General features: G+C 54.3%; 1 protein-coding gene and 1 non-coding gene across 8 annotated transcripts; one reads left to right on the top strand and one right to left on the bottom strand.

The window, feature by feature from the left end:
• Nucleotides 1-7,548: 7,548 nt before the first annotated feature.
• Nucleotides 7,549-23,455, bottom strand: PLEKHG2 (pleckstrin homology and RhoGEF domain containing G2). Of its 7 annotated transcripts, XM_033226186.1 has the most exons (20): nt 21,979-22,338; nt 21,677-21,805; nt 20,291-20,562; nt 20,112-20,212; nt 19,242-19,308; nt 19,059-19,105; nt 18,662-18,812; nt 16,566-16,703; nt 16,150-16,350; nt 15,431-15,523; nt 15,254-15,340; nt 13,599-13,632; nt 13,407-13,508; nt 13,262-13,309; nt 13,145-13,183; nt 12,963-12,979; nt 10,920-11,093; nt 9,556-10,477; nt 8,327-9,476; nt 7,549-7,968 (listed from the first exon to the last, which is right to left on the bottom strand). In XM_033226186.1, the coding sequence occupies exons 2-20, from the start codon at nt 21,783-21,785 to the stop codon at nt 7,827-7,829; spliced, it is 3,894 nt and encodes a 1,297-aa protein (XP_033082077.1). In that variant the 5' UTR covers nt 21,786-21,805; nt 21,979-22,338; the 3' UTR covers nt 7,549-7,826. The 7 variants fall into 7 exon arrangements, with proteins under 7 accessions (XP_033082077.1, XP_033082070.1, XP_033082076.1 ...); XM_033226179.1 differs by having other exon boundaries at nt 7,549-9,476; nt 21,979-22,336; XM_033226185.1 differs by lacking the exon at nt 21,979-22,338 and adding an exon at nt 22,476-23,454 and having other exon boundaries at nt 7,701-9,476; nt 20,291-20,559.
• A 169-nt stretch (nt 23,456-23,624) lies between these two features.
• TRNAI-UAU lies at nt 23,625-23,717 on the top strand. Its single transcript is given in 2 exon segments — nt 23,625-23,662; nt 23,682-23,717. It is a non-coding gene; the product is annotated as a tRNA-Ile (tRNA).
• The last annotated feature ends 1,446 nt before the right edge of the window (nt 23,718-25,163 follow it).

Raw genomic sequence — 25,163 nt, 5'->3', positions numbered from 1 at the left:
ACAGGGTCAGGAGTTTGAGACCAGCCTGGCCAAGGTGGTAAAACCCCATCTCTATTAGAAATATAAAGATTAGCTGGGTGTGGTGGATGCCTGTAATCTAGCTACTTGGGAGGCTGATTCAGAGAATTGCTTAAACAGGTGCCTGCCACCTTGCCCGGCTAATTTTTTTGTATTTTTTCAATAGAGTCAGGGTTTCACCTTGTTGGCAAGGCTGGTCTCGAATTCCTGACCTCAGGTGATCCGCCCGCCTTGGCCTCCCAAAAGTGGTGGGATTACAGGCGTGAGCCACTGTGCTGGGCTGGCAGCTTTATGGGGATCTAGGGACTTGGTCTGTTAACGACTGCTGTGTAATAAGAGGCAACATACAGTGAGTTCTCAGCTGCTACCACGAGGCCACTGTACCAGGCTACAGGGATCATACAACATTTCTGTCACTGCAGAAAGTTCTGGGGAACAGCACTGGTAAACAGGGAACATATAGAAGTAAAAAGTGTTGCTTGTAGACGAAGTCACTTTTAGGTTTTCTCATTTTGTAGAACAGGAAAGTAGAACCAGGAAGTTGCTTGCCAAGGACACAGTAAAAAGTCAAAGTGGCTTTTTTTTTTTTTTTTGAAATGGAGTCTTGCTCTGTTGCCAGGCTGGAGTAGTGAGATCTTGGCTTACTGCAACCTCCACCTCCCTGGTTCAAGCGTTTCTCCTCCCTCAGCCTCCTGAGTAGCTGGGACTACAGGCGTGTGCCACTATGCCCAGCTAATTTTTGTATTTTTAGTAGAGACGGGGTTCCACCACGTTGGCCAGGATGGTCTCTATCTCTTGACCTCATGATCTGCCCACCTCGGCTTCCCAAAGTGTTGGGATTACAGACATGAACCACAGTGCAGGCCAGTTTTTGTGTTTTTTTTTTTTTTTTGAGACAGTCTCTGTCACCAAGGCTGCCCAGGTTGGGATGCAGTGGTGCCATCTTGGCTCACTGCAACCTCTGCCTCAACCTCTCGAGTAGCAGGGACTACAGGCACATGCCACCGTACCCGGCTAATTTTTGTATTTTTAGTAGAGATGGGGTTTCACTATGTTGGTTTATCCATGTTGGCTAGGCTGGTCTCTTAACTCCTGACCTTGGGATCTGACTACCTTGGCCTCCCAGAATGCTGGGATTACAGGTGTCAGCCACCGTTCCCGGCCTAATTTTTGTATTTTTAGTAGAGATGGGGTTTCACTATGTTGGTAAGGCTGGTCTCAAACTCCTATCTTCAAGTGATCCTCCCGCCTCAGCCTCCCAAAGTGCTGGGATTACAGGCATGAGCTACCATGCCGGGCCCAAAGTGGCATTTTGGACAGGCAACTGGGCTGTAGAAGAGCCAGGTTCTTTTTTTTTTTTTAATTTATTTTAATTTTTTTGAGATGGAGTTTTGCTCTTGTCGCCCAGGCCGGAGTACAATGGCGTGATCTCAGCTTACTGCAACCTCCGCCTCCCGGGTTCAAGCAATTCTCCTGCCTCAGCCTCCCGTGTAGCTGGGACTACAGGCGAGCGCCACCATGTTTGACTGATTTTTGTATTTTTAGTAGAGACAAGGGTTTCACTATGTTATCCAGGCTGGTCTTGAACTCCCGACCTCAGGTGATCCTCCTGCCTTGGCCTCTCAAAGTGCTGGGATTAACAGGCGTGAGCCACCGCGCCTGACCTGGAGCCCAGGTTCTTGTCTACCAGTTTAGGTTGTCACAAATCTGCCCAAGAGGCCCCATCTCTACCCTGTGGCCCCTCAATATGAGGAGCTAAGGAGTCAGGGTGGCCGCTTGCGGGAAAAGTACAGAAGGCTGTGGGAGTCAGGTGGTGCCTGACAGCCTGAAGGAGTCACGTGGGCTCCTTGAGGTAGAGGACATGGGAACCAGGAGCTGCTGGCCGGTAGGAATAGTCAGGGAGACCACCATGTCTGTGGTGTTATTTTTTTATGTTTTTTTTTTTTTTTTTTTTTTTTTTTGAGACGGAGTCTCGCTCTGTCGCCCGGGCTGGAGTGCAGTGGCCGGTTCTCAGCTCACTGCAAGCTCCGCCTCCCGGGTTCATGCCATTCTCCTGCCTCAGCCTCCTAGTAGCTGGGACTACAGGCGCCCGCCACCTCGCCCGGCTAGTTTTTTGTATTTTTTAGTAGAGACGGGGTTTCACCATGTTAGCCAGGATGGTCTCGATCTCCTGACCTCGTGATCCGCCCGTCTAGGCCTCCCAAAGTGCTGGGATTACAGGCTTGAGCCGCCGCGCCCGGCCTTTTTTTTTTTTTTTTTTTTTGAGACGGAGTCTCGCTCTGTGGCCCAGGCTGCAGTGCAGTGGCCGGATTTCCGCTCACTGCAAGCTCCGCCTCCCGGGTTTACGCCATTCTCCTGCCTCAGCCTCCCGAGTAGCTGGGACTACAGGCGCCCGCCGCCTCGCCCGGCTAGTTTCTTTTGTAATTTTTAGTAGAGACGGGGTTTCACCGTGTTAGCCAGAATGGTCTCGATCTCCTGACCTCGTGATCCGCCCGTCTCGGCCTCCCAAAGTGCTGGGATTACAGTGTGGTGAGTTATTTTCGGGTGCCTATCGCCTCAACTTGCTCATTCGCTTCCCTTGAACACCTGTGGCGGGCCATGTGCTCATCATGGGCCACTGAGGGACCACAGCCCTCTTTCCCCTCCCAAGAAGTCACAGATGACACAAGGGTTGCTGCCGGTGCTGGAAGAGGAGTTGGGCTTCAAAGCACAGTGCATCCTCAGCATCTTGGATAGGTGCTCGGAAATAGACTTAAGCAAAACAAAGCAGATCCTGTAATAACAGTCTTTTAAACAAATTGGTTTCCTTATACGTCCTTTCGCTTAAGGTCACAGTTTCCAAGAACCTATTGACGTTAAGTGAGAGCTTAGTTGAGTGGCTAATGACTCATAGGAAGCTAGTGAACTTCATTGTTTGGGGAGCGCAGTGATCTCTACTTCCTAGTTCCAGCCTCTGCAGGCAATAGGGAGGTCCAGCACTTAAATGCTCAGGGGGAACGTTTAACAACTCGAGATTTTTTGTCCTCTTGCTCATTTTCTATGTATCTACCCTAGTTGATACAGTAGCCAGTGTTCAGAAACTATGTATGGCTACTAAGCGGGGCCGCACAAATTAGAACATTTCCATCATCGAGGAAGGTTGTATGGGACAGCACTGACACAGGATACGTAAAAGGAGTGGGGGGCCGGGCCCGGTCGCTCACGTCTGTAATTCCAGCACTTTGGGAGGCCAAGGCAGGTGGATTACCTGAGATCAGGAGTTCGAGATCAGCCTTGCCAACATGGTGAAACCTGGTGTCTGCTAAAAATACAAAAAAAAAAAAAAGAAAAAAAAAAAAAAAGCCGGGCGTCGTGGCGGGTGCCTGTAGTCCCAGCTACTCTGAAGGTTGAGGCAGGAGAATCACTTGAACCACAGAAGCAGAGTTTGCAGTAAGCCAAGATCGTGCCACTGCACTCCAGCCTGAGCAACAGAGAGAGACTTCGTCTCAAATTAATTAATTAAATTTAATAAAAAGTAAAGGAGTGGGGGGCCAGGCGCAACGATTCATTCTTGTAATCCCAGCACTTTGGGAGGCAGAAGCAGGCGGATCACTTGAGGTCAGGAGTTGGACACCAGCCTGGCCAACATGGTGAAACTCCATCTGTACTAAAAGTACAAAATTAGCTGAGCATGGTGGCACGCGCCTGTAGTCCCAGCTACTCTGGAGGCTGAGGCAGGAGAATCACTTGAATCCAGGAGGTAGATGTCGCAGTGAGCCGACATTGCGCCACTGCAGTCCAGCTCTGGGCGACAGAGTAAGACTCCTCCTTCTCAAAAAAAGAAAAATTAAAGTAAAGTAAAGGAGTGGGGTTCATGGAGCATCAGATTGTTGGAGGTATCCACATCCCTGTGAGGTTGGTGACACAGGGTGAGAAAGCTACCCTAGGGGCAAAATGTTTTGCAGCTTGCCAAGTTTTGCATTGCAGCCAGAGTTAACTCGGGTTAACTAGGTTTAGCTGGTATTAACCTAAATGTCCTGGAGAGGACAGCGGGCACGATCCTTATCCTTTCGGAACCTGATTTAGCTGTAGCTTTGATGAGGACTGGGCTGGGAACCAAGGTAGGCCAGCAGGAAAGGTCTTCCTGAGAAGGTGACGGAGATGGGGCCGAGAAGCAGCAGTAGGAGTTGGGCGGGAGGGAAGAAGGGGAATTCACAGACACCGGGAGGAGGGCGGAGGGCGGGGGCCAGCCTGGCGCCCATGGTTTTCCCCGGGGGTCCAGAGACCCCCTTATTGAGGCTCCTGGCGCTTTCCCAGAGGCACAGCTGGGACACATCTGGACTGGAAAGGGGCTTGCCTCTCCTTCCCAGCTCCAGGCCTTGGAGTAGACAGGCCCCTTCTCCCTCCCTGCCTCCTCGAATACCGGGAATTCCGACGCTGCTGGAAGCCCAAGCCAGGCTGAGAACTTCCTTCAGCCGGGAATGTGCAGCTGGGGCAGAGGAGGGGAGCATCGGCTGCGGTCCTGACCTTGGGGAGGCTGCAGTGGAGTGGATCATTCCAGGCTGAGGAGTTCACCTCTGTCGCCCCGGGGCCCCCAGGACACAGCCCCGGCCCTGGTGTACAGTAGCCAGTCAATAAACAGTAAGTGAGCAGAAGCCAGCAGCTAATATTTATTGAGCCAGGCCCTGTGCTGGCAACTGTACTCAGCTAATTATCAGAATCCCCTGAGGCGTGCACAGCACCAGGCCACAAGCCTCATGCTGGCAAGGCAGTGTTCTCTCTTGTATCCCCACTGGCAAGAACAGCACCTGGCACAGGACAGGCACATTTATGGATTTTATTTTATTTTTATTTTTATTTATTTGTTTTTGAGACGGAGTCTCGCTCTGTTGCCCAGGCTGGAGTGCAGTGGCGCGATCTCAGCTCACTGCAAGCTCCTCCTCCCGGTTTACGCCATTCTCCTGCCTCAGCCTCCCGAGTAGGTGGGACTACAGGTGCCCGCCACCTCGCCTGGCTAGTTTTTTTAAATTTTTTTTAGTAGAGACGGGGTTTCACTGTCAGCCAGGATGGTGATGGTCTCGATCTCCTGACCTCGTGATCCACCCGTCTCGGCCTCCCAAAGTGCTGGGATTACAGGCTTAAGCCACCACGCCCGGCCTATTTTATTTTTTTGAGACGGAGTTTTGCTTGTCTCCCAGGCTGGAGTGCAGTGGCATGATCTCTGTTCACTGCAACCTCTGCTTTTCGGGTTAAAGTGATTCTCCTGCCTCAGCTTCATGAGTAGCTGGGATTACAGGCACCTACCACGCCTGGCTTTTTGTATTTTTAGTAGAGACGGGATTTCACCATGTTGGCCAGGCTGGTGTGGTCTCAAACTCCTCACCTCGTTATCCACCTGCCTCGGCCTCACAAACTGTTGGGATTACAGGCATGAGCCACCGCACCTGGCCAGGACAAACAAATTTAATGGTAGACTTGAGCCAAGCTGTGTGGATTCGAGTCTCAGTGCTGCACCTTCCTAGCTGTGTGACTAGGCAAATCCCTTAGCCTTTCTGTGTCTGCCTGAATTTCCTCACTGAGGCAGGCACAGATTGAGGATTAAAAAACATGCTCACTTGCATATTAGGGATGTTATGAGGACAGTGAATGAGCTTATATAAAGTGGCTGTAATGCTCATAGTATGTGCTTAGTACCCAGTAAATCGCAGCTTATTTGCTATTAACTGATTGCTGAAAATTCAGATTCCTGGGCAGGGTGTGGTGGCTCACGCCTGTATTCCCAGCACTTTGGGAGGCCGAGGCAGGTGGATCATCTGAGGTCGAGTTCAAGACCACTATGGCCTGGCCAATATGGTGAAACCCCGTCTCTACTACAAAATACAAAAATTAGCTGGGGGTGGTGGTGGGTGCCTGTAATCCCAGCTACTTGGGAAGCTGAGGCAGGAGAATCACTTGAACCTGGGAGGCAGAGGTTGCAGTGAGCTGAGATCGTGCTATTGCACTCCAGCCTGGGCGACAAGAGGGAAACTCCGTTTAAAAAAAAAAAAAAAAAAAATTCAGATTCCCAGGAAAGCATGATAGCTCATGCCTGTAATGCCAGCACTTTGGGAGGCCAAGGTGGGCAGATCACTTGAGGTCAGGAGCTTGAGACCAGCCTGGGCCAACATGGTGAAACCCTGTCTTTACTAAAATTACAAGAATTATCTGAGCGTGGTGGTGCACACCTGTAATCCCAGCTATGTCAGGAGGCTGAGGCATGAGAATTGCTTGAACCCAGCAGGTGGAGGTTGCAATGAGCCAAGATTGCGCCATTGCACTCAAGCCCGGGTGACAGAGTGAGACTCTATCTCAAAAAAAAAAAAAAAAAATTCAGATTCCCAAGCTCTTCCTGCCCTGGGGGTCCTGATTCAGTAAGTCGGGACTAGATCTGTGATTTGAATGATGCTCCTAAGCAAGTCAGAGGTTCAAACATATTTGGGAAGTGGGAGGATACGCTCCCTAAATCTTTCAATGATCCCAGGAGGGAAGTACTGTTGTCTTCATTTTGTAGATGAGAAATCCGGCTCAGAGGGAGGACCCACACCAAATAAGTAAAGATGGGACTTGAATTCATAGCCAGGATACCAGGGTGCGTTAGAGAATCCTAGGGGAGCTTACATAAATAACATGCTAAAGCACAAGATGCTAAGTATTTGATGAAAGCAGCTAGTATCAGCACCAAAGACACTGCTTAAATTGTGCCTCTCACTGAGCATACCACTGCTGGAACAAGGGGGCAGACAGAACCTAACATAAAAGCCTTTTGTCTCCACGACCTGAATTATTTTGCTGGGGGAGGGAGCATGTGGATGAATTGTAGAGGCTGCCAACTGGGGGGAGGAGTGAAGGGATCTGAGGTATGTGAGTGGGCACAAGAACCGGGATATTCATGAGGAACTGGTGGGGAGGATGCCAAGGGAAATCAAGACAGATGTGGGACAGACTTATTCCAGAACCCCAAAATTGATCTCCCCTGTATCAGCATGGAATTGTCTCTGAAGTGTCACAGTACTAAGACCCAGAAGAGTCTAGTGAGGGAGGGATGGGTATGTCGATGGATTGGGAGATGGCTGGGTGAATATGTATGGATGGCAAAATGAGTGGATGAATGGACACAGATGGAAATATGTAGGGAGAGATGGATGGATGGAGTGCTGGATGGAGAAGATGGGTAAGTGGGATGATGGATAAATGGAGGGAGGGATGGAATGCCAGATGGGGGTAGAATGATAAAGGGATGGGTGGGTGAAGAGGGCAGACAGTTGGATAAGCAAGGTAGATAGGTGAGATGAGGGACTGGAAGATGGGTAGATGGAAAGGGAAAGTTAGATGGAGCAACAGCTGGATGGACAGGTGGAGATGGCAGAGTGGGTGAGATGAACGGATGGTGGGAGATGTTAACTGTATAAATTGCCAAGGGAATGGATTTCTAGGGTCTACTTGAAGCAGAGCTTCTTAACTTGGCTTTCCTGAATGGGCGTCAAGCAGTTCACACACCTGCTGAAATCACACTCCAAATTATAGTGGATCCATTTTCCAATAATTCTCAAAGGAGTCTGAGATTCTCCAAGTGTTCAGAATCACTGATTTGTTCTGTGTTAGACTTTCCCATTCATTGTCTTGTCATCCCCCACAGCCTCCAGAATGGGAAAATACACATCATCGCATGAAACAATCAGTATTAACAAAACATTGATGACATTCCCTTCCCCATCCCTGTGGATCAAGGCAAGAAGGGCCATTCGCAGAAACCAGGAGCTGGAAAGCCGCAGCAGTTTTGAGGCCTGCGTTCAGTGTCTGGACTTCTGGGCCAAGTTCTGAGGGTCTATGGCATCTGGCTGAAGTCTTTGCTTTGGGGAAGTCTCATGTCCTGGCTCACATATGGAAGCGGGCATCAGGAGACCCCTGGGCCCTGCGAAGGCCCATAGATTCCTGTGTGGAGGCCAAGAGAGCAGGGTGGTTCAACCGGACCTGGGCCTTGGCTGGCCGCAGCCGCCCACCCCCACCCACGTGGATATTAACCGTCGTGGCATAGCTGAGCCGCCTGGCTGGGGGAGGTGGTGGCTGGGGCTGGGGGGGCGGCGAAGATGCCCGTGACGTGGGAGCAGAGGAGGACCAGGAGCCCCGGGAGGCTGCGGGGACCCCTCCCCCAGGCCCCTGCCGCCGAGCCAGGCTCTGGCTAATATATGAGGCTGCCAGGTATCTGGAGAGGGCAGCTGCATTGGGACCCAGGAGCTGACGGCTGGAAGGTGGGGGACTATGAGGTGGGGTCAAGTCTGAAGACTCCAACCTGGCAACATGAGAGGCTAAGGAGCCTCCTGGTTTGGACAAAACCATGGTGGTCTGAAATGGGGTGGGTAAGAGGCCCTGAATGTCTAGAGAGCCTCCTCTCTCAGGTAAAGGTGTGGCAACTGGATCATGGGCATCTGTGAGGCTCTTCTGCTCCAACAAAGGTGTGAGTTTTTGGACCTGTGTATCTGTAAGGCTTGGCTCCTGAAGTGGAGGTGTAGCCGCTGGACCCTGGATGTCTGGGAGGCTTCCCTGCTTGGGTGAAGTTGGGAGGGCTTGGACCCAGATGTCTGTGAGGCCTTGTGGCAGGGGCAAAGGTGTGGTAGCTGGAACCCGAGTGTCTGGAAGGTCCTGGGACAGAGACAGTGGGGCGTTGGCTGGGATCCCATGGTCCAGGTGGCTTTCATGTGCAGGCAAAGGTGAGGTACCTGGAATCTGAAGATCTGGGAGATGACGTGGCAAGGGCGGTGGGGTGTTGCCTGGGCCCTGGGGGTCCAGGCTGCTTCCATGCAAAGACAAAGGCTGGATGGGTTGACTGCAGACAGGGTCTGGGCCCGGAACATCCCTGGAACCTCCTTGCTTTGTTAGTGGGATATTGGTTGAGCTCTCGCTGTCTAGGTGACCTTCTTGCTTGGGCACAGGAGTGGTGGCTGAAACTGTGAAATCAGAACAAATCTCCTTGGGCAAAGCTGGAGTGGTGGGAACGTGGATGTCCACACAGCGTCCCTGCTCAGGACAAAAGGCAGTGGATGGAGCTGGTATAGCCACGTGACTTCTATGCTCAGGCAAAGGAGTAGTAGCTGGAACTTGGGTTTCTGGGTGGCCTGGATCAGGGAAACTTGTAAGAGCCGGCACCTGGAGGTGTAGGGGGCATTCCTGCTTCGGCAAAGGTGTAGCGGCTGGAGCCTGGACATGCTGGGAACCTCCTTGTTCAGGCAGAAGGGTAGCAGCTGAAACATGGATGCCCGGATGGTCTTGCTTAGGCAAATTTGAAACATGTAGACCCTGGCTCTCCGGGCTGCCTCCCTGCTTCGACAAAGGTATGGCAGCTTGAACCCAGGCAGCAGGACCCAGGGGGACAGACTCCTGGGCACATGTCAGCGGGAAGGCCAACTCACACACCAGCACGTGTCCAAAGGCAGGCAGGAGCCCTGAATGCAAAAAGAGGATCAAGTCAGGACCACTACCCCAGCGGGGACCACCTCTGCCAACCACGTACCCGGACTTCACCTGGCTCCGCCTGCTCCTGGGGCAGACAGGGGGACGGCTGGGGTTGGGCCAGAACCCGAGGCCGGCGGCGGGGGGCGTTGGCTGATGCCCGAGTCTCCGCCCGCTGCATCTGCTGGATCCGCTCACTGTAAAGCCGGGCCAGCTCTCGCACTCGGGATGCTGTCCTTTCCGAACTCGGGGCTCCGGCCTTCCCACTCCCGCTGTCTCCACCCAGATCCGAATCCTCCAGGATCAGCAGTGGCTCTGGGAAGCCTGGCCGGGCCAGCTGCCCCTGCTCCAATGCCTGCCAGGCGCTCCGGATTTCTGAGCAAGAGCGGAATGCCAGCTCATCTGGGAATCCCTGAGGTTGGGTGACATCCTGGGGCTGGAGGTCTGGGTAAGATACCCCTTCTTCACCCTCCTCTGGCCCTGCCTTGCCTCCTGAGGGCGACTCTCCCAGTTTCCCAGGATTGCTTCCAGAGAACAGTTCTCTCCTGGTGACTGGAGCCTCAACTGGTTCCTGCAGAGGCGCCTGGAGCCAGGAGTCACAGGGGAGGGTGGGAGTGCTAGAAAGACTGGGGGTGTCGGGGACACTAGGCATGGCTGGAAGGCAGGGCATCTCAAAAACACCGGAAATGTCGGAGAGACTAGGAAGGCGGGGACCTTCGGGAATTTCACAGCGGCTGGGAATTTCAGGAAGGTTGGGCACGTCAGGAATTTTGGTAAGGCAGGGAATGTTGGGCATTTCAGCTGCACTGGAACTTTCGAGCCCCTCCAGGACATGGAGTGGGGAAGGCCCCCGTTCATCCATCTCCAGTCCTTCCTCCTCCTCTTCCTCCTCTTCAGAAGAGTCCCGGCTGGGCAGGGCTTGGAATGTGAGAGTTTCGCTGTCGCCAGGCACCTGGGAGTCTCTGGAAAACTTGGGAACGTCATGTGTGGATGGCTATAGTGGGCACAGGAGAAGAAGCCAAAGATATCAGCATGGTGGCCGGGCACGGTGGCTCATGCCTGTAATCTCAGCATTTTTGGAGGCCGAGGCTGGCGGGTCACTTGAGGTCAGGAGTTCAAGACCAGCCTGGCCAACACAGTGAAACCCTGTCTCTACTGAAAATACAGAAAGAAAAAAAAAAAAAATTAGCCGGGCGTGGTGGCAGGCACCTGTAGTCCCAGCTACTCAGGAGGTTGAGGCAGGAGAATCATTTGAACCTGGGAGGCAGAGCTTGCAGTGAGCCAAGATCGCACCACTGCACTCCAGCCTGGGCAACAGAGCAAGACTCCATCTCAAAAAAAAAAAAAAGTATGAGCATGGGCTGGCCTACCTGGTCCCTGGTCTGTGTGCCCACACCCAGAGGCCCAAGGACACCATGATGGGACAGCCAGCTCACCCCTGGATCTCGAAGGCCTCGCTGATTCAGCAGTTCCAGGATTTCTTCAGTGATTGAGGTCCCAGAGGGGTCCAGTGTTGGAGGTCCAGCATCCTCTAGGTCCTCAGGCGGTCCAGAGCCTGAAACTGGTGGCTGAGATTCTGAGGGGTAGAGTTCACCTTCGCTGCCAGCATGCTGTGAAGGAGGGAAAGCAATGGAAGGCAAAAGCCGAGACTCCTCCCTCACATAGAGGACCCCAAGCCCCAATCCCCTTCATTTGTGTTTGTTTGTTTTGAGATGGAGTCTCGCTCTGTTGCCCAGCCTGGAGCGCAATGGCGCCATCTCTGCTCACTGCAACCTCCGCCTCCCCGGTTCAAGCGATTCTCCCGCCTCAGCCTCCTGAGTAGCTGGGATTACAGGCACCTGCCACAATGTCTGGCTAGTATTTGTATTTTTAGTAGGGATGGGGTTTCACCATGTTGGCCAGGCTGGTTGCAAACTCTTGACCTCAAGTGATCCGTCTGCCTCAGCCTCCCAAAGTGCTAGGATTACAGGCGTGAGCCACTGTGCCTGGATTTTTTTTTTTTTTTTAGACAGGGTCTTACTCTGTTGCCCAGGCTGAAGTGCAATGGTGCGATCATAGCTCACTGCAGCTTCGACCTCCTGGGTCCAAGCAATCCTCCCACCTCAGCCTCCTGAGTAGCTGGGACTACAGGTGTGTGCCATCATGCCTGGCCAATTTTTTTTTCTTTTAAATTTTGTTTATTTATTTATTTATTTATTTGAGACAGGGTCTTGCTCTGTCACCCAGGCTGGCCAATTTTTAAAATTTTTTTTTCTTTTTGAGACAGAGTCTCGCTCTGTCACCCAGGCTGGAGTGCAGTGGCGCGAACTTGGCTCACTGCAAGCTCTGCCTCCCAGGTTCACGCCATTCTCCTGCCTCAGCCTCCAAGTAGCTGGGATTACAGGTGCCTGCCACCATGCCCAGCTAATTTATTTTTTATTTATTTATTTATTTATTTATTTATTTATTTATTTATTTATTTTTGAGGCTGAGTCTTGCTCTGTCGCCCAGGCTGGAGTGCAGTGGCCAGATCTCAGCTCACGGCAAGCTCCGCCTCCCGGGTTCCCGCCATTCTCCTGCCTCAGCCTCCCGAGTAGCTGGGACTACAGGCGCCCGCCACCTCGCCCGGCTAGTTTTTTGTATTTTTAGTAGAGACGGGGTTTCACTGTGTTCGCCAGGATGGTCTCGATCTCCTGACCTTGTGATCCGCCCGTCTCGGCCTCCCAAAGTGCTGGGATTACAGGCTTGAGCCACCGCGCCCGGCCTATTTATTTTTTTGAGACGGAGTCTCACTCTGTCACCCAGGCTGGAGTGCAGTGGCTCGATGTTGGCTCACTGCAACCTCTACCTCCCAGCTTCAAGCAATTCTCCTGCCTCAGCCTCCTGAGTAGCTGGGATTACAGGTGGCTGCCACCATGCCCAGCTAATTTTTGTATTTTTAGTAGAGACGGGGTTTCTCCTTGTTGGCCGGGATGGTCTCGAACTCCTGACCTCAGGTGATCCACCCGCCTCGGCCTCCCAAAGTGCTGGGATTACAGGTGTGAGCCACCATGGCTGGCTCAATCAAAAAAAATTTTTTTAAATTTTTCTTTTAAAATTTTTATTTCTTTATTTGAGATAGAGTCTCATTGTCACCCAGGCTGGAGTGCAGTGGCTCGACCTCAGCTCATTGCAACCTCTGCCTCTCAGGCTCAAGCAATCCTCCTACCTCAGCCTCCCTAGTAGCTGGGACTATGGGTATGCACTGGTGTGCCCGACTAATTTTTTTGTACTTTTTGTAGGGATGGGGTTTTGCCATGTTGCCCAGGCTGGTTTCAAACTCCTGGGCTCAAGCAATCCTCCTGCCTTGACCTCCCAAAGTACTGAGATTACAGGCATGAGCTATTCTGTCTGGCCCCAATCCCCTTCTCATTCAGACCCAGGATTTTGGAACTCAGGCTCCCTTCTCTATCAGACCCAGAAGTCAAGGTGCCCAGACCCTATCTCGAGATATCTCTTACCTTGAATCCATGCTTAGCTGAGGATGGAGAGATAGAGAGAAAAACATTAGTGAGATGTAAGGGAAAGAGGGTGATCCCCCTTAACTGATGAGCTGAAGCGACCACCCCTCCCCAACCCACCACAGACATCCCGCCAGGAGACAGACAGGGATGGACCAGGCTAAGCCAGGGCAGTCACTGACCGTTCTGTGGGAACATGACATAAGGGTCCTTCACCGGCTCTGCGGGGAGGACACAGTGATGTCAGGAGCCCAGCTCCCACCCCGATGCCTGGATCACCCTTAGGGGTGAGCGCTCACCAGACTGCCTGCGGCCTCGGCGGATCACAGAAGGCCCAGGAGATGGAGCTGTGGGAGGGAGGGCCAGAGCCCTGCGTAAGCCCAGCTCCCGGGTCCTAGGGAAGTGAGGGCTGAGGGCCGGGACTCAGGGATCCACCGCCTTTACCTGTGTTCCTTCGCCCAGGGGTAAAACTTCTAGCATCTCGAGGTCGAGGAGACCCAAGTGGGGGTGTCAGGGGCTCTGGGACAGGCTTACTTTTGGGGGCACCTGTGGGGAGAGTTTTGGGGCTAAGAGCCAACTTTTCTTGGAAGTAATTCCTCTACTTCCACACCTTCCCAGCCCAAGGCCCCAACTCACAATGCAGGCTGTTTTCAAGGAGAACTTGCTTTGCCTGAAAGATAGGAGGATGAGGGCTGAGGTGGGTCGATTTTGGAGTACCACAGGGAGGATGCTTTAAGCACCGTAGTCATGCCCATTAATGGGTGCTGTTCTTTTTTTTTTTTTTTTTTTAATGATCTTGCTCTATCCACCAGGTTGGAGTAGAGTGGTGCAATCATAGCTCACTCCAGCCTCTACTTCCTGGGATCAAGTGATCCTCCCACCTCACCCTCCTGAGTAGCTGGGATTTCAGATGTGCACCACCACAGCCAGCTAAGGTTGGAGTGCAAAGGTGCGATCTCGGCTCACTGCAACCTCTGCCTCCTGGTTTGAGCGATTCTCCTGCCTCAGCCTCTTGAGTTGCTGGGAGTACAGGTGCCCGCTACCACGCCCAGTAATTTTTGTGTTTTTAGTAGAGATGGGGTTTCAACATGTTGGCCAAGTTGGTTTCAAACTCCTAATCTCAGGTGATCCACCTGCCTTGGCTTCCCGAAGTGCTAGGATTACAGGCGTGAGCCACCACGCCCAGCCCAGCTATTTTATTTTAATTTATTTTAATTTACTTTAATTTAATTTAATTTAATTATTTTTTTGAGACGGAGTTTTGCTCTTATTGCCCAGGCTGGAGTGCAATGGCGTGATCTCGGCTCACCGCAACCTCCACCTCCCGGGTTCAAGCAATTCTCCTGCCTTAGCCTCCCAAGTAGCTGGGATTACAGGCATGCGCCACCATGCCTGGCTGATTTTGTAATTTTTTCTTTTGAGACGGAGTCTCACTCTGTCGCCCAGTCTGGAGTGCAGTGGCGTGATCTCGGCTCATTGCAACCTCCGCCTCCTGGGTTCACACCATTCTCCTGCCTCCCAAGTAGCTGGGACTACAGGCGCCCACCACCACGCCTGGCTAATTTTTTGTATTTTTGGTAGAGACGGGGTTTTACCGTGTTAGGCAAGATGGTCTCGATCTCCTGACCTCATGATACACCCGCCTCGGCCTCCCAAAGTGCTGGGATTACAGGCATGAGCCACCGTGCCCAGCCCAATTTTGTATTTTTTTAGTAGAGACGGGGTTTCTCCATGTTGGTAAGGCTGGTCTCGAACTCCCGACCTCAGGTGATCCGCCTGCCTTGGCCTCCCAAAATGCTGGGATTACAGGCGTGAGCCACCGTGCCTGGCCAGCCTCAGCTAATTAAAAAATGTTTTTTAGAGACAGGGTCTCACTACGTTGCCCAAGCTGGTATCGAGCTCCTGGGCTCGGGTCATCCTCCCACATCACCCCCTTGAAGTGCTGGGATTATAAGACATGAGCCGCCACAGCCAGCTGATGGGAGCTTCTATTGGTCAAGCCCACGACGACGGGGCTGGCGACTATTAAACATCACCACAACCCTAGGATGAAGGTGCTATCATTCCTCTAGGTGAGGAAGTTAAGGCTCAGAGAGGTTAAGTTACTTGCCCAGGGTCACAAAGCAGGGACATGGTAGAGCTAAGATTCAAACCCCAGTAGCGGAATTCTGCACTTTTAGCAATCACATTATAAGAGACTGCTCTGGCATTGGGCAGGGGCGTCTCCTGGTACTATTGGGGGATGGTGTCTCCAGCACTCAGAGGGCCCCTGGCTGTGGCGGGAGCTGTACCTTGGCAGGGATGGAGGCGGGGTGGTTCTCAAAGAAGAGGCGCTGGAGACAGTGAATCCACAGCCTCTTCTCTTCTTGGTTCTTGGCCTGGGAGTGGGTTGCAGTAGAGTCAGGGGGCCAGGTGTGAGGTCTCGAGGTTGGGGGATCCCTGCCAGTCTGACCCCACTACATGCTCACCTGGAGCAGGTGTCTGTGCTTGGGAATGGTCAGATCAGACACCTTGAACCCTAGAGGGTCTCGGGGACTCTCACTCACGCTCAGGTTGCAGCACTGGAAGGAAAGAGAGGGGCAGCAAGCTCAGAGTCCTTGGGCTCAGTGATGCCCCTTATACGGAGACACCCTTGGAGATGTATCCGGGTCCTACTCCCTAGGAAGATGTACCCCATAAGGCTGTATGGTGGGTTTCCTATCCCTTTTTTTTTTGAGACGGAGTCTCGCTCTGTCACCCAGGCTGGAGTGCAGTGGCGCAATCCTGGTTCATTGCAACCTCTGCCTCCTGGGTTCAAGTAATTCTCCTGCCTCAGCCTCCCCAGTAGCTGGGATTACAGGCACTTGCCACCACACCCAGCTAATTTTTGTATTTTTAGTAGAGACGGGGTTTCACCCTGTTAGCTAGGCTGGCCTCGAACTCCTGACTTCAAGTGATCTGCTGGTCTCGACCTCCCAAAGTGCTGGGATTACAGGAATGAGCCACCACGCCCAGCCTTCTTCCTTTTTCTCTTAATTGGGGCAGCTCTTATTCTATGTACTAGAAAGAAACCTTCCCTTGATCTCCATTCTCTAACTCAAGAAAATGTGGCAGGGTCCCCTGGCCCACACCGTTGGGCACACAGATACAAGTATTTGGGGTATACTTTTTAGGTAGTATTCTAGCCGCACCCCATCCCCAAACTCACGAAGATGTGGCCTTTGTAGGTGTACTCCAGCCCCCTGCGCTTGGCCACCAGCAGCATCCGAGAGAACAGGAAGAGCAGCCGCTCACCCCCTCGTAACCGGGGGCCGCCCCCTCCACCTCCTCGGAACGCGCCCTCCAGCACCAGCTCCCCAAAAGCACTGAGCTCCGGGCCGGTCCAGCCACCCAGCCGCCGCTGCACTTCCTGCCAGGACACCGCCAGGTGCGCCGGGCACAGAGACAAGCATAGGTAGGTAGCACACACATACACACCAAAACAGGGGGGTTAGCAACAGGGCCGTGCTGTCCCCAGCCAATCCTCCAAGGCAACCTCTGAGGCACTGATATCCCCCCACCTGCCCCCAAGGCCCCCTCGCTCACTCCCTCATCCAGCAAGCCCCAGCCCCACCCTGGGGCCACCTGGAGGCGCGCCGCATGCTCCTGCTTGCGCTTCATGTCGTTGATGTACCAGGCCACCGCTGTCATGGACACAATAGCTTCCTCCACCATCTCGCGGCCCCCAGCGCCTGAGCCCTCCGCCCAGTGCTTCCCTAGTTCCTGTCAGGCAGCCACCAGGCACACAGGGAAGGGGAGAAAAACAGAGAAGGCAAAAGAGAATGAGAGCAACAGGAGATGGAGAAATACAAAGACAGAGGCAGAGGCCAGGCGCAGTGGCTCACATCTGTAATCCCAGCATTTTGGGAGGCTGAGGTGGGCAAATCACCTGAAGCCAGGAGTTCAAGACTAACCTGGCCAACATAGTGAAACCCCGTCCCTATTAAAAATACAAAAATTAGGCCGGGCGCGGTGGCTCAAGCCTGTAATTCCAGCACTTTGGGAGGCCGAGGCGGGCGGATCACAAGGTCAGGAGATCGAGACCATCCTGGCTAACACAGTGAAACCCCGTCTCTACTAAAAAATACAAAAAAAAAAAAAAAAACTAGCCGGGCGAGGTGGCGGGCGCCTATAGTCCCAGCTACTCGGAGGCTGAGGCAGGAGAATGGCGTGAACCCGGGAGGCGGAGCTTGCAGTGAGCTGAGATCTGGCCAGTGCACTCCAGCTTGGGTGACAGAGCGAGACTCCGTCTCAAAAAAAAAAAAAAAAAAAAAAAAAAAAAAAAAATACAAAAATTAGCCGAGCATGGTGGTGTGCGCCTGCAATCCTAGCTACTCAGGAGGCTGATTCAGGAGAATCACTTGAACACAGGAGATGGAGGTTGCAGTGAGCCAAGATCACACCACTGCACTCCAGCCTGGTCCACAAGAGCAAAACTCCATCTCAAAGGGAAAAAAAAAGGTAGGACTGGGCGCTGTGGCTCATGCCTGTAATCCCAGCACTTTGGGAGGCCGAGGCAGGTGGATCATCTGAGGTTAGGAGTTCGGGACCAGCCTGGCCAACGTAGTGAAACCCTGTCTCTACTAAAAATACAAAAAAAAAAGAAAACAAAATTAGTCAGGCATGGTGGCACATGCCTGCAATCCCAGTTACTCAGGAGGCTGAGACAGGAGAATCTCTTGAACCCAGGAGGCGGAGGTTGCAGTCGCGCCATTGCACTCCAGCCTGGACAACAAGAGCGAAACTCCATCTCAAAAAAAAAAAAAGGTAGGGGCAGAGATGGAGGAAGACAAACAGGCAGAGACAGGAAGTGGAATGAGCTGGTGCCAGGCGCCACTGCCAGCAAGACCCTACACCAAATGCTGGCCCAGTTTCTTTCTTTCTTTTCTTTTTTGAGACAGGGTCTTGCTCCATCACTCAGGCTGGAGTGCAGTGGCACAGTCACATCTCACCACAGCCTCGAACTCCCAGGCTCAAACAATCCTCCCACCTCAGCCTCCAAGTATCTGGGACTGCAGTTGTAAACCACTGTGCCCGGCTAATTTATTTTATTTTATTTTTTTGAGACGGAGTCTCGCTGTGTTGCCTGGGCTGGAGTGCAGTGGCCGGATCTCAGCTCATTGCAAGCTCCGCTGCCTCCCGGATTCACGCCATTCTCTCGCCTCAGCCTCCCAAGTAGCTGGGACTACAGGCGCCCGCCACCTCGCCCGGCTAGTTTTTTTTTTTTGTATTTTTTAGTAGAGATGGAGTTTCACCATGTTAGCCAGGATGGTCTCGATCTCCTGACCTTGTGATCCGCCAGTCTCGGCCTCCCAAAGTGCTGGGATTACAGGCTTGAGCCACCACGCCCGGCCTGCCCGGCTAATTAAAAAAAATTTTTATAGAGGTGAGGTTTTGCTATGTTGCCCAGCCTGGTCTTGAAATTCTGGGCTCAAATGATCTTCTCACCTCGGCCTCCCAAAATGCTGGGATTACAGGTGTGAGCCACTGCACCCGGTCCACTGGCCCAGTTTCTAGGGACTGGATCCCTTCCCAGGTGCACAGCCTGGTACAGAAAAGTCAGAGGATGCCTCTTCAGGCCTCGTCCAACTGGTGAGGGGGTCCACCCTCCAGATGCATCAACAGTGGTCAAGGGACAGGACCTCGCCCTCCCCAGCCTGGCTCCAGGGGCCCTAGCTGACCTGCAGCAGCAGATGGTACTTGAGGATGCGCTGGACAGGTTTCAGCAGGAAGCTCTGCAGGGGCAGTGAGTGGCGAAGCTGGGTCTGGCGCTCCTGCAGCCACAGCGCTGCTGGCGGAGACAATGACAGCTCCCGGAGCAGGGCCAGGGAGCTGGGGGCACAGCACAGGTCAGTGGGGGATCGTCAGTTCCAGTGGGTGGGGACAAGAGGGGTTGGGGAGGGGCCAAGGTTTGGGAAGGGTCAGGGTCTGACAGGGGGTGGGGCAGTAAGGGAGAGGTCAGTTACTGTCACAGCCTGGCAGGGGTCGGTGCTGGATGGGTCGGGGGTAGAGGGAGGGTGACTGGCACATCAGCTTGTGGGCACGGCCTGAGGCCCGGCAGGGGCTCCTGCCCCTCACCTCGGGTAGTTCATGCAGTACAATGTGTAGATGTCAAAATCCTCGCTCTGCGGGTGACATGGGAGTCAGGGAGACCCCAGGTCCTGGCTTCCCACGACCCCCCTTCCATCCTAGCCCAAGCCTGCTCTCCCCCCTCTACAAAGGCCCCATCTAGGACCGAGAGCCCCCCAACCCTCCACTCACCCTCTGCACGAAGCACTCGGCAATGCCCCCAGCGCTGCTGCTGTTCTCCAAGTCCTCCAGGAGCTCGCTACGGGGAAGAGGGGAGGGTGAGGAACCGCCTGCCTCCACGAACCCCTCCATGGGAGGCCTCCAGGAGGCTGAGGCCCCAGTGGTCTGCTGGGGCTCGGGGCTTGCTGACTGCCAGCATCTCCTAAGGGGATGTCACGTCCGGAAGAAGGGTCCTCTGAGGGCTACACGGAACACGGTAACCTGCTTAGACTTTGTCCCTGGACAGCTTCTCATTCCTCAGCTTGAACTTGTGTCGCTGCTGGCATGAGCCTAGGGGCGTCATGTCATGACCTAAAGAGCTAGGATGATCTTAAGATCCTGCTGTAATCTGGAGACCTCGCCAAGGCACTTTTCCGTGTCACGATCCTTGGACCCCAGCGTCCTCCTTACTACAACGACCAACCATCCTGGTTTGTCCGGGACTCAGCAGTTTCCTAGGACGAGGGCTTTCAGTGCTAAAACTGGAAAAGTCCCAGGCAAATCAGGCTTAGGGGGTCACACGCATGCTCAAGCTGTCCCGGCCTTCAGGCCGCACGTGATTCTTGGATTCATCGTGAGCCCAGAGCTGACACAGCCTGAGGCCTCGTCCTGATGCCGGGACCCTGTCCCAGTGTTTGGGCTTCATCCAGGTCCTCTGACTCCCATCCCCTATGCCCCTCCCTTACTCTGGGTCCTCACTCCCAGTCATGATCCCTGATCCTTGCCCAATGTCACAACCCCACATACCAGCCTGGACAGGACACTATGAAGCTCCGAAGTTTGGGTTAGAAAATAGACCCTCCAACCAATCAATGCCCTCTGCCTGTCCCCCCTGCCCCTGACCTGCTGAACTCGTAGATGTCCTCAATGTTGGCAAACAGCGTGCCCACCTGCTCCATGCTCAGCCCTAGGACCCCGCCGTCCAGCAGAGGGCCCAGGTAGTCCTGTGGGGATGACTGGGGTTACGGGAGCCAAGGGGCTGGCCTGGGTACCCACTGCCCTAGCGTGTCTGCCTGGCTTACTTCCACGATGCTGCGGAGGTCTCTGACATAGGCCCGCTCTGTCTCCACGATCTCCCGGGCCACACGCTCCAGCCTTGAGGGTTTGGCTGAACCTGGGATCTCCACCGGAGAGAGATGTAGGCGGATGGGGGGCCCTGGAAGGGGCTCTGGCCTGGAGGCTGAGCAGGCTGGAGTGGGTCCTGGGGCTGGATCCCCCTCAGAGCCCACTGTGCTCAGGGATGTGGAGCTCCCAGAACCTCGGGGGGAGGTCATAGTGGGGGCTGCAGGAGCTGCTGGGGTGTGGAACAGGAGGTCAGAGAAATCTCCCCATGCACCGGACTTCCACAGTCTTTCATGCATTCACCCCACACCCTCACCCACTCCTGTCCAACAGCTTTCCCACAAGTTCTTTCCTTCTCTCCCCACTGCCCTGCCTTGGTCCAGTCCCATCCTCTCCCATCACGGTCCTCTCTGGACTTCTGGCTTCCATTTCTCTAATCCACCTTCATGAATCAGCTAGGTAGACCTTTATTAATTTGCCCATCTGACTGTGTCACTCCCGTGAATATAACCCCTTCCTGCCCCTGGGGATAAAGTCCAAAATCCTCAGATCCACAGGGCACTGGGCAATGTGGCCGACACAGATCCCTCCAGCCAGTTCTCTTCCCACGGCCACCCCCTTCTTACACTCTGCATTCCAGTGACACTCAGCTTTTTTTTTTTTTTTTTTTTTGAGACGGAGTCTCGCTCTGTCGCCCAGGCTGGAGTGCAGTGGCCGGATCTCAGCTCACTGCAAGCTCCGCCTCCCAGGTTCACGCCATTCTCCTGCCTCAGCCTCCCGAGTAGCTGGGACTACAGGCGCCCGCCACCTCGCCCGGCTAGTTTTTTGTATTTTTTAGTAGAGACGGGGTTTCACCATGTTAGCCAGGATGGTCTCGATCTCCTGACCTCGTGATCCGCCCGTCTAGGCCTCCCAAAGTGCTGGGATTACAGGCTTGAGCCACCGCGCCCGGCCAACACTCAGCTTCTTTCGGTCACTTACATGCAGGCTTTTCTCACCTCTGGGCCTTTGCACATGCTGTTCCTTGAATGTAGAATACTCTTCCTTGTCTTTGCCCAACTCCTTCCCCCTAATCTTCCACTTCTCAGTTGAGATGTTCCCACTTCCAGGAACCTTCCCCTGACCTTCCGAGCTCGGAGGATCCACGATCACAGCCTGATCACAGTCCTGACCACTCTGCCCAGCGCTGCCCCCTCTGGCCTGTCATTGCCTGGGGATGGGCCCGCCTCCCCCACCAGACTCGGAGCTTTGTGCGAGTTGGCCTTGGGCTGTCTCCATCACCCTGCTTTGCCAGCATTGCCCAGGAATAAATGCCCCACAGGCTCCACCCCTGCCTCTGGGCTCACCTGTCCGAGTCTCACAAGCGGTGCCACAGTCACACACTTCACCTCTTCGGCCACACCCGAGGCTTGGGCTGGGTTTGGAGAGGCTCAGTCCTTGGGCTCCCTCTGGCATGGCTGAGCGGCCCAGCAGTCCTGCAGAAAGAGTCCCTTTTTGGATATCAGGACCCCATGGGCCTCTCCGCCGCCCAAACTCACAGATGGGGGCTGAGAATTAGCAGCGTGGTGTACATCCAGGGAGGGGCCCCTGGGAGTAACTAATGGGGGAGGCACAAAGTGACAGAAAGAAGGAGACAAGGAGAGAGAACCTGCGGAAAAAGATGGAAAGGCTGAGACAAAGAAGAGTGAGCGGAGCAGGAGGCGCAGAAGCTGCGAGTCCCGTTTGTCTAGGGAGTCCCGTTTGTCTGGGGCCGGAGGCTTAGGGATCCTGGGAACGTTTGGGCTCCGGCTGGAGCGGAGGGCGAGGGGCAGGGCTGGGAAAAGCCGTGGGCGGGAGGCCGCGAGGTCCCAGGGGAGGGCGGAGGCTGGGGGACCGGATGCCAGGGTCCTGCAGACGGCTCCCTCCCCCGCCGAGAGCTGCGCGCTGGGGCGCTGGCCCCGAGCCCTCGCACCCCCTCCGGCCGGTCTCTCCGAACCCTGATCGCGGTCCCCACAGCCGCAGCCTCCCCAGCGCCTTCCCACACCCCTCCAGCCCCCAACTCCCGCCGGCGCCTCGGCTAGCCCCCCGCCGGCACGCCCCCTCATTGTTCAGCAGTGGCGCCGCCCCCTCTCCCAGTCTGCCTGGGCCCCTCACCTCCCCCCTCACCTCCCGGGGAGCCTCAAGCCCCGGCCCGAGGCAGCCCGGCTCCTGCGCGACCCCGACGCGGTCCCCGGGGAGGTGCGGAGCCCAGACTCAGGGGCGTAAACTTCGGGCTCTCAGGCTCCAGGAATAGAATCTGGGGTCTCTCGGAGACTGGGGTCCCGCAGTCAGAATTTATCGGTGTTGTAAGTAGGGGATGCTGGGAGCCTCGACTCTGGAGCCTCAGATGGGGGCGCTGGGGACCCACATTCCTGAGTCTTCTAGGTAGGGCCGTGGGGTGGGGGGTGGACTTCTGAGTTCCCCTAATTCCAGGGGCAGGAATGAAACTCCCTCCAGATTGGGGCACAGGGGGTCCCAAAGTCCTGGGTCCCCTTGAAGTGATGGACGCTGCAGCCCAAAACTGGTTGGGCGCTTAGAAGTCCGGATCTCAAGTTCCTCCAACGCGGGGTCTTGGGATCGGAGCCCTGGAGGGCGTCTGCGGTCCTGGATCCTGAGTTCTTGAAACCGGGAATACGGGGCGCTCGGCCTCCAGGGTCCCCCGGGGTGACGTCCGGGCTCCCGGCTGCTCCAGGAGGGGGCGCTGCGCACCTGGATGGCTCAAGTCCTCCAGCCCGGGCGCCGGGGCCTGGACCTCGGGGTCTCTCTGGATGCGGTGCAGAAATTCCGGACGCCCGGGTCCGAGCCTCTGGACCCCTCGGGCTCCCGGCTGGGTGACACGGGGCTCCTGTGACGGCGGCGACGCCACATCTGGGGCGGGAGAGTCCGGTCCCAGCTGTGAGGCGGGGGGCGGTCGCCCGGGGTTTCCCCTCCCCCGCTGTCGCCGGGGCTTACATCCTGTTCCCGCCTGCAGGGGGGAGGGGCTGCCTTCCGGCCGGCCCGGCAGCAAAGGGTTAAGACCCCGCCCCTGATTTGGAATATTCATGAGGAGGCGCGTCCTTCTGGTAGGCGACACCCCTACATTCCAAACGCCTCGCTGACTTTTCCCTTTTACAGCAAGGGCCGCGAGGCGTGAGAATCAGGAACTGGCGATGCACTGTCTCCTATTGGTCAATCCAAAGTTTTTAATTTGCATGTGTAATACAGGGCGGGGCCCTCCGGTGAGGTCACGTGGCTATGAACCACTGAAGAAGTCCCCGGCGGAGGGGTGCGGCCGAAGCTCCAGTGGCGCAATCGGTTAGCGCGCGGTACTTATATGACAGTGCGAGCGGAGCAATGCCGAGGTTGTGAGTTCGATCCTCACCTGGAGCACTTTTAATTTTTTCCTCATCAGTTGTTTTTTATTTTTATCTTTATTTTTATTTTTAGACCTAGTTTCACTCTTGTTTGCCCAGGCTGGAGTGCAATGGCACGATCACGGCTCACTGCAACCTCCGCCTCCCAGGTTCAAGCGATTCTCCTGCCTCGGCCTCCCTATTAGCTGGGATTATAGGCATGTGCCACCACGCCCGGCCAATTTTGTATTTTTAGTAGAGACGGGGTTTCTCCATGTTGGTCAGGCTGGTCTCGAACTCCTGACCTCAGGTGATCCGCCCGCCTCTGCCTTCCAAAGTGCTGGGATTACAGGCCTGAGCCACCACGCCTGGCTTCTCATCAGTGTTTACAAACTTATACATCTTATAAACCAACCAAAACATCTACATCCCTTAAATGAATGAACGTTTCTATCTTTTGAATTACTGGGTTCAAAAGACTCCTAGGGCTTTGGCGACGGTCCTTTGGGTGTTCTGTATTGTAGGAAGGTGCCGTTTCCGTCTCAGCCACCAGGTGGGGGTATCGTCTCTTATTAGATGCTCTGGGCATGGACTTGAGTGCAAATAGTTTGACTTTTGTAGAGACGTGTGTCCTAGGCAAACTGTACATGACTGCCTCCTCCGTATTTCTCTCTCTTTTTAATGCCTCTTTTACAGATGAACATATTTATCTGTCTTGGAGTTTTCAACCTCTGTTGAAAAGGAAAACTATGTTTCCTTTCCGTTTTTGAGTCGACTTGTTTTTTTTAACATGTATTGAACATTCACTATGTACCTGGCTTCCTTTAGCTGTGTGTAATACGGCAGTAAACAAGTAGTCCCTGCCCTCTGAGGACGTGACATTCTAGTGGGGAGGCAGATTGCTGTCAACATAAGAATTAAGTACATTTTAATGTTAGGTGGTGATGATAATGTCATGGAAAAAGTCGAGCAAGGTAGGGAGGATGGGGTAGTTGGAGGTGGGGTGTGGATTGCAACAGCAGTGGTGGGGGGGATCTCAGAGAAGGCAACTTTTCAGCAGAGACCTGAAGGAGGGGAGTGAGCCATGGGGGGGGACACCTGGGGAGCGTTCAGGCAGAGGGAAAAGCTAGTGCAAAGCTCCTATGGATGAAGCAGACCAGACTTGGTAGAGCAGCTAGGAGGCCAGTATGGCTGGAGCAGAGTGACCAAGGGGGAGGGTAAGTGATGGACGCGACTGTGTGGGCTGTGGGGAGGACTTAGGACTTTAACTTGTATGTGATTTGACTCAGGTCTCATAACAGGCTTCGTTTGGTTGTCTCGTGGGGGAGTGGGGAAAGGAGAGACTGAAGGCAGGGGCTAGAGCAGAGACTGGGGCAGAGGCTGCTATGAAGATGCAAATGGGAGACGATGTTGGCTAGGACCAGGGTGGGGGTCATGGTGGGGGCAGGTGGATTGTGGATCTATTTTGCAGGTGGATCAGACA

This window comes from Trachypithecus francoisi, unplaced genomic scaffold, assembly GCF_009764315.1.
Source record: "Trachypithecus francoisi isolate TF-2019V2 unplaced genomic scaffold, Tfra_2.0 Lachesis_group12, whole genome shotgun sequence".
Lineage (NCBI taxonomy): Eukaryota > Metazoa > Chordata > Mammalia > Primates > Cercopithecidae > Trachypithecus > Trachypithecus francoisi.
This window is presented reverse-complemented; position numbering and strand designations above follow the sequence as displayed.

Bases quoted from the DNA above. Each gene is read 5' to 3' on its own strand.
- PLEKHG2 (XM_033226183.1), bottom strand. From the start codon at position 21,785: ATGCCAGAGGGAGCCCAAGGACTGAGCCTCTCCAAACCCAGCCCAAGC. The intron at 20,213-20,290 runs GTAAGCCAGGCA...TCATCCCCACAG, and splicing joins ACCTCCGCAGCATCGTGGAA to GACTACCTGGGCCCTCTGCT. The intron at 16,351-16,565 runs GTGGCCCCAGGG...GTGTCCTGGCAG, and splicing joins AGCATGCGGCGCGCCTCCAG to GAAGTGCAGCGGCGGCTGGG.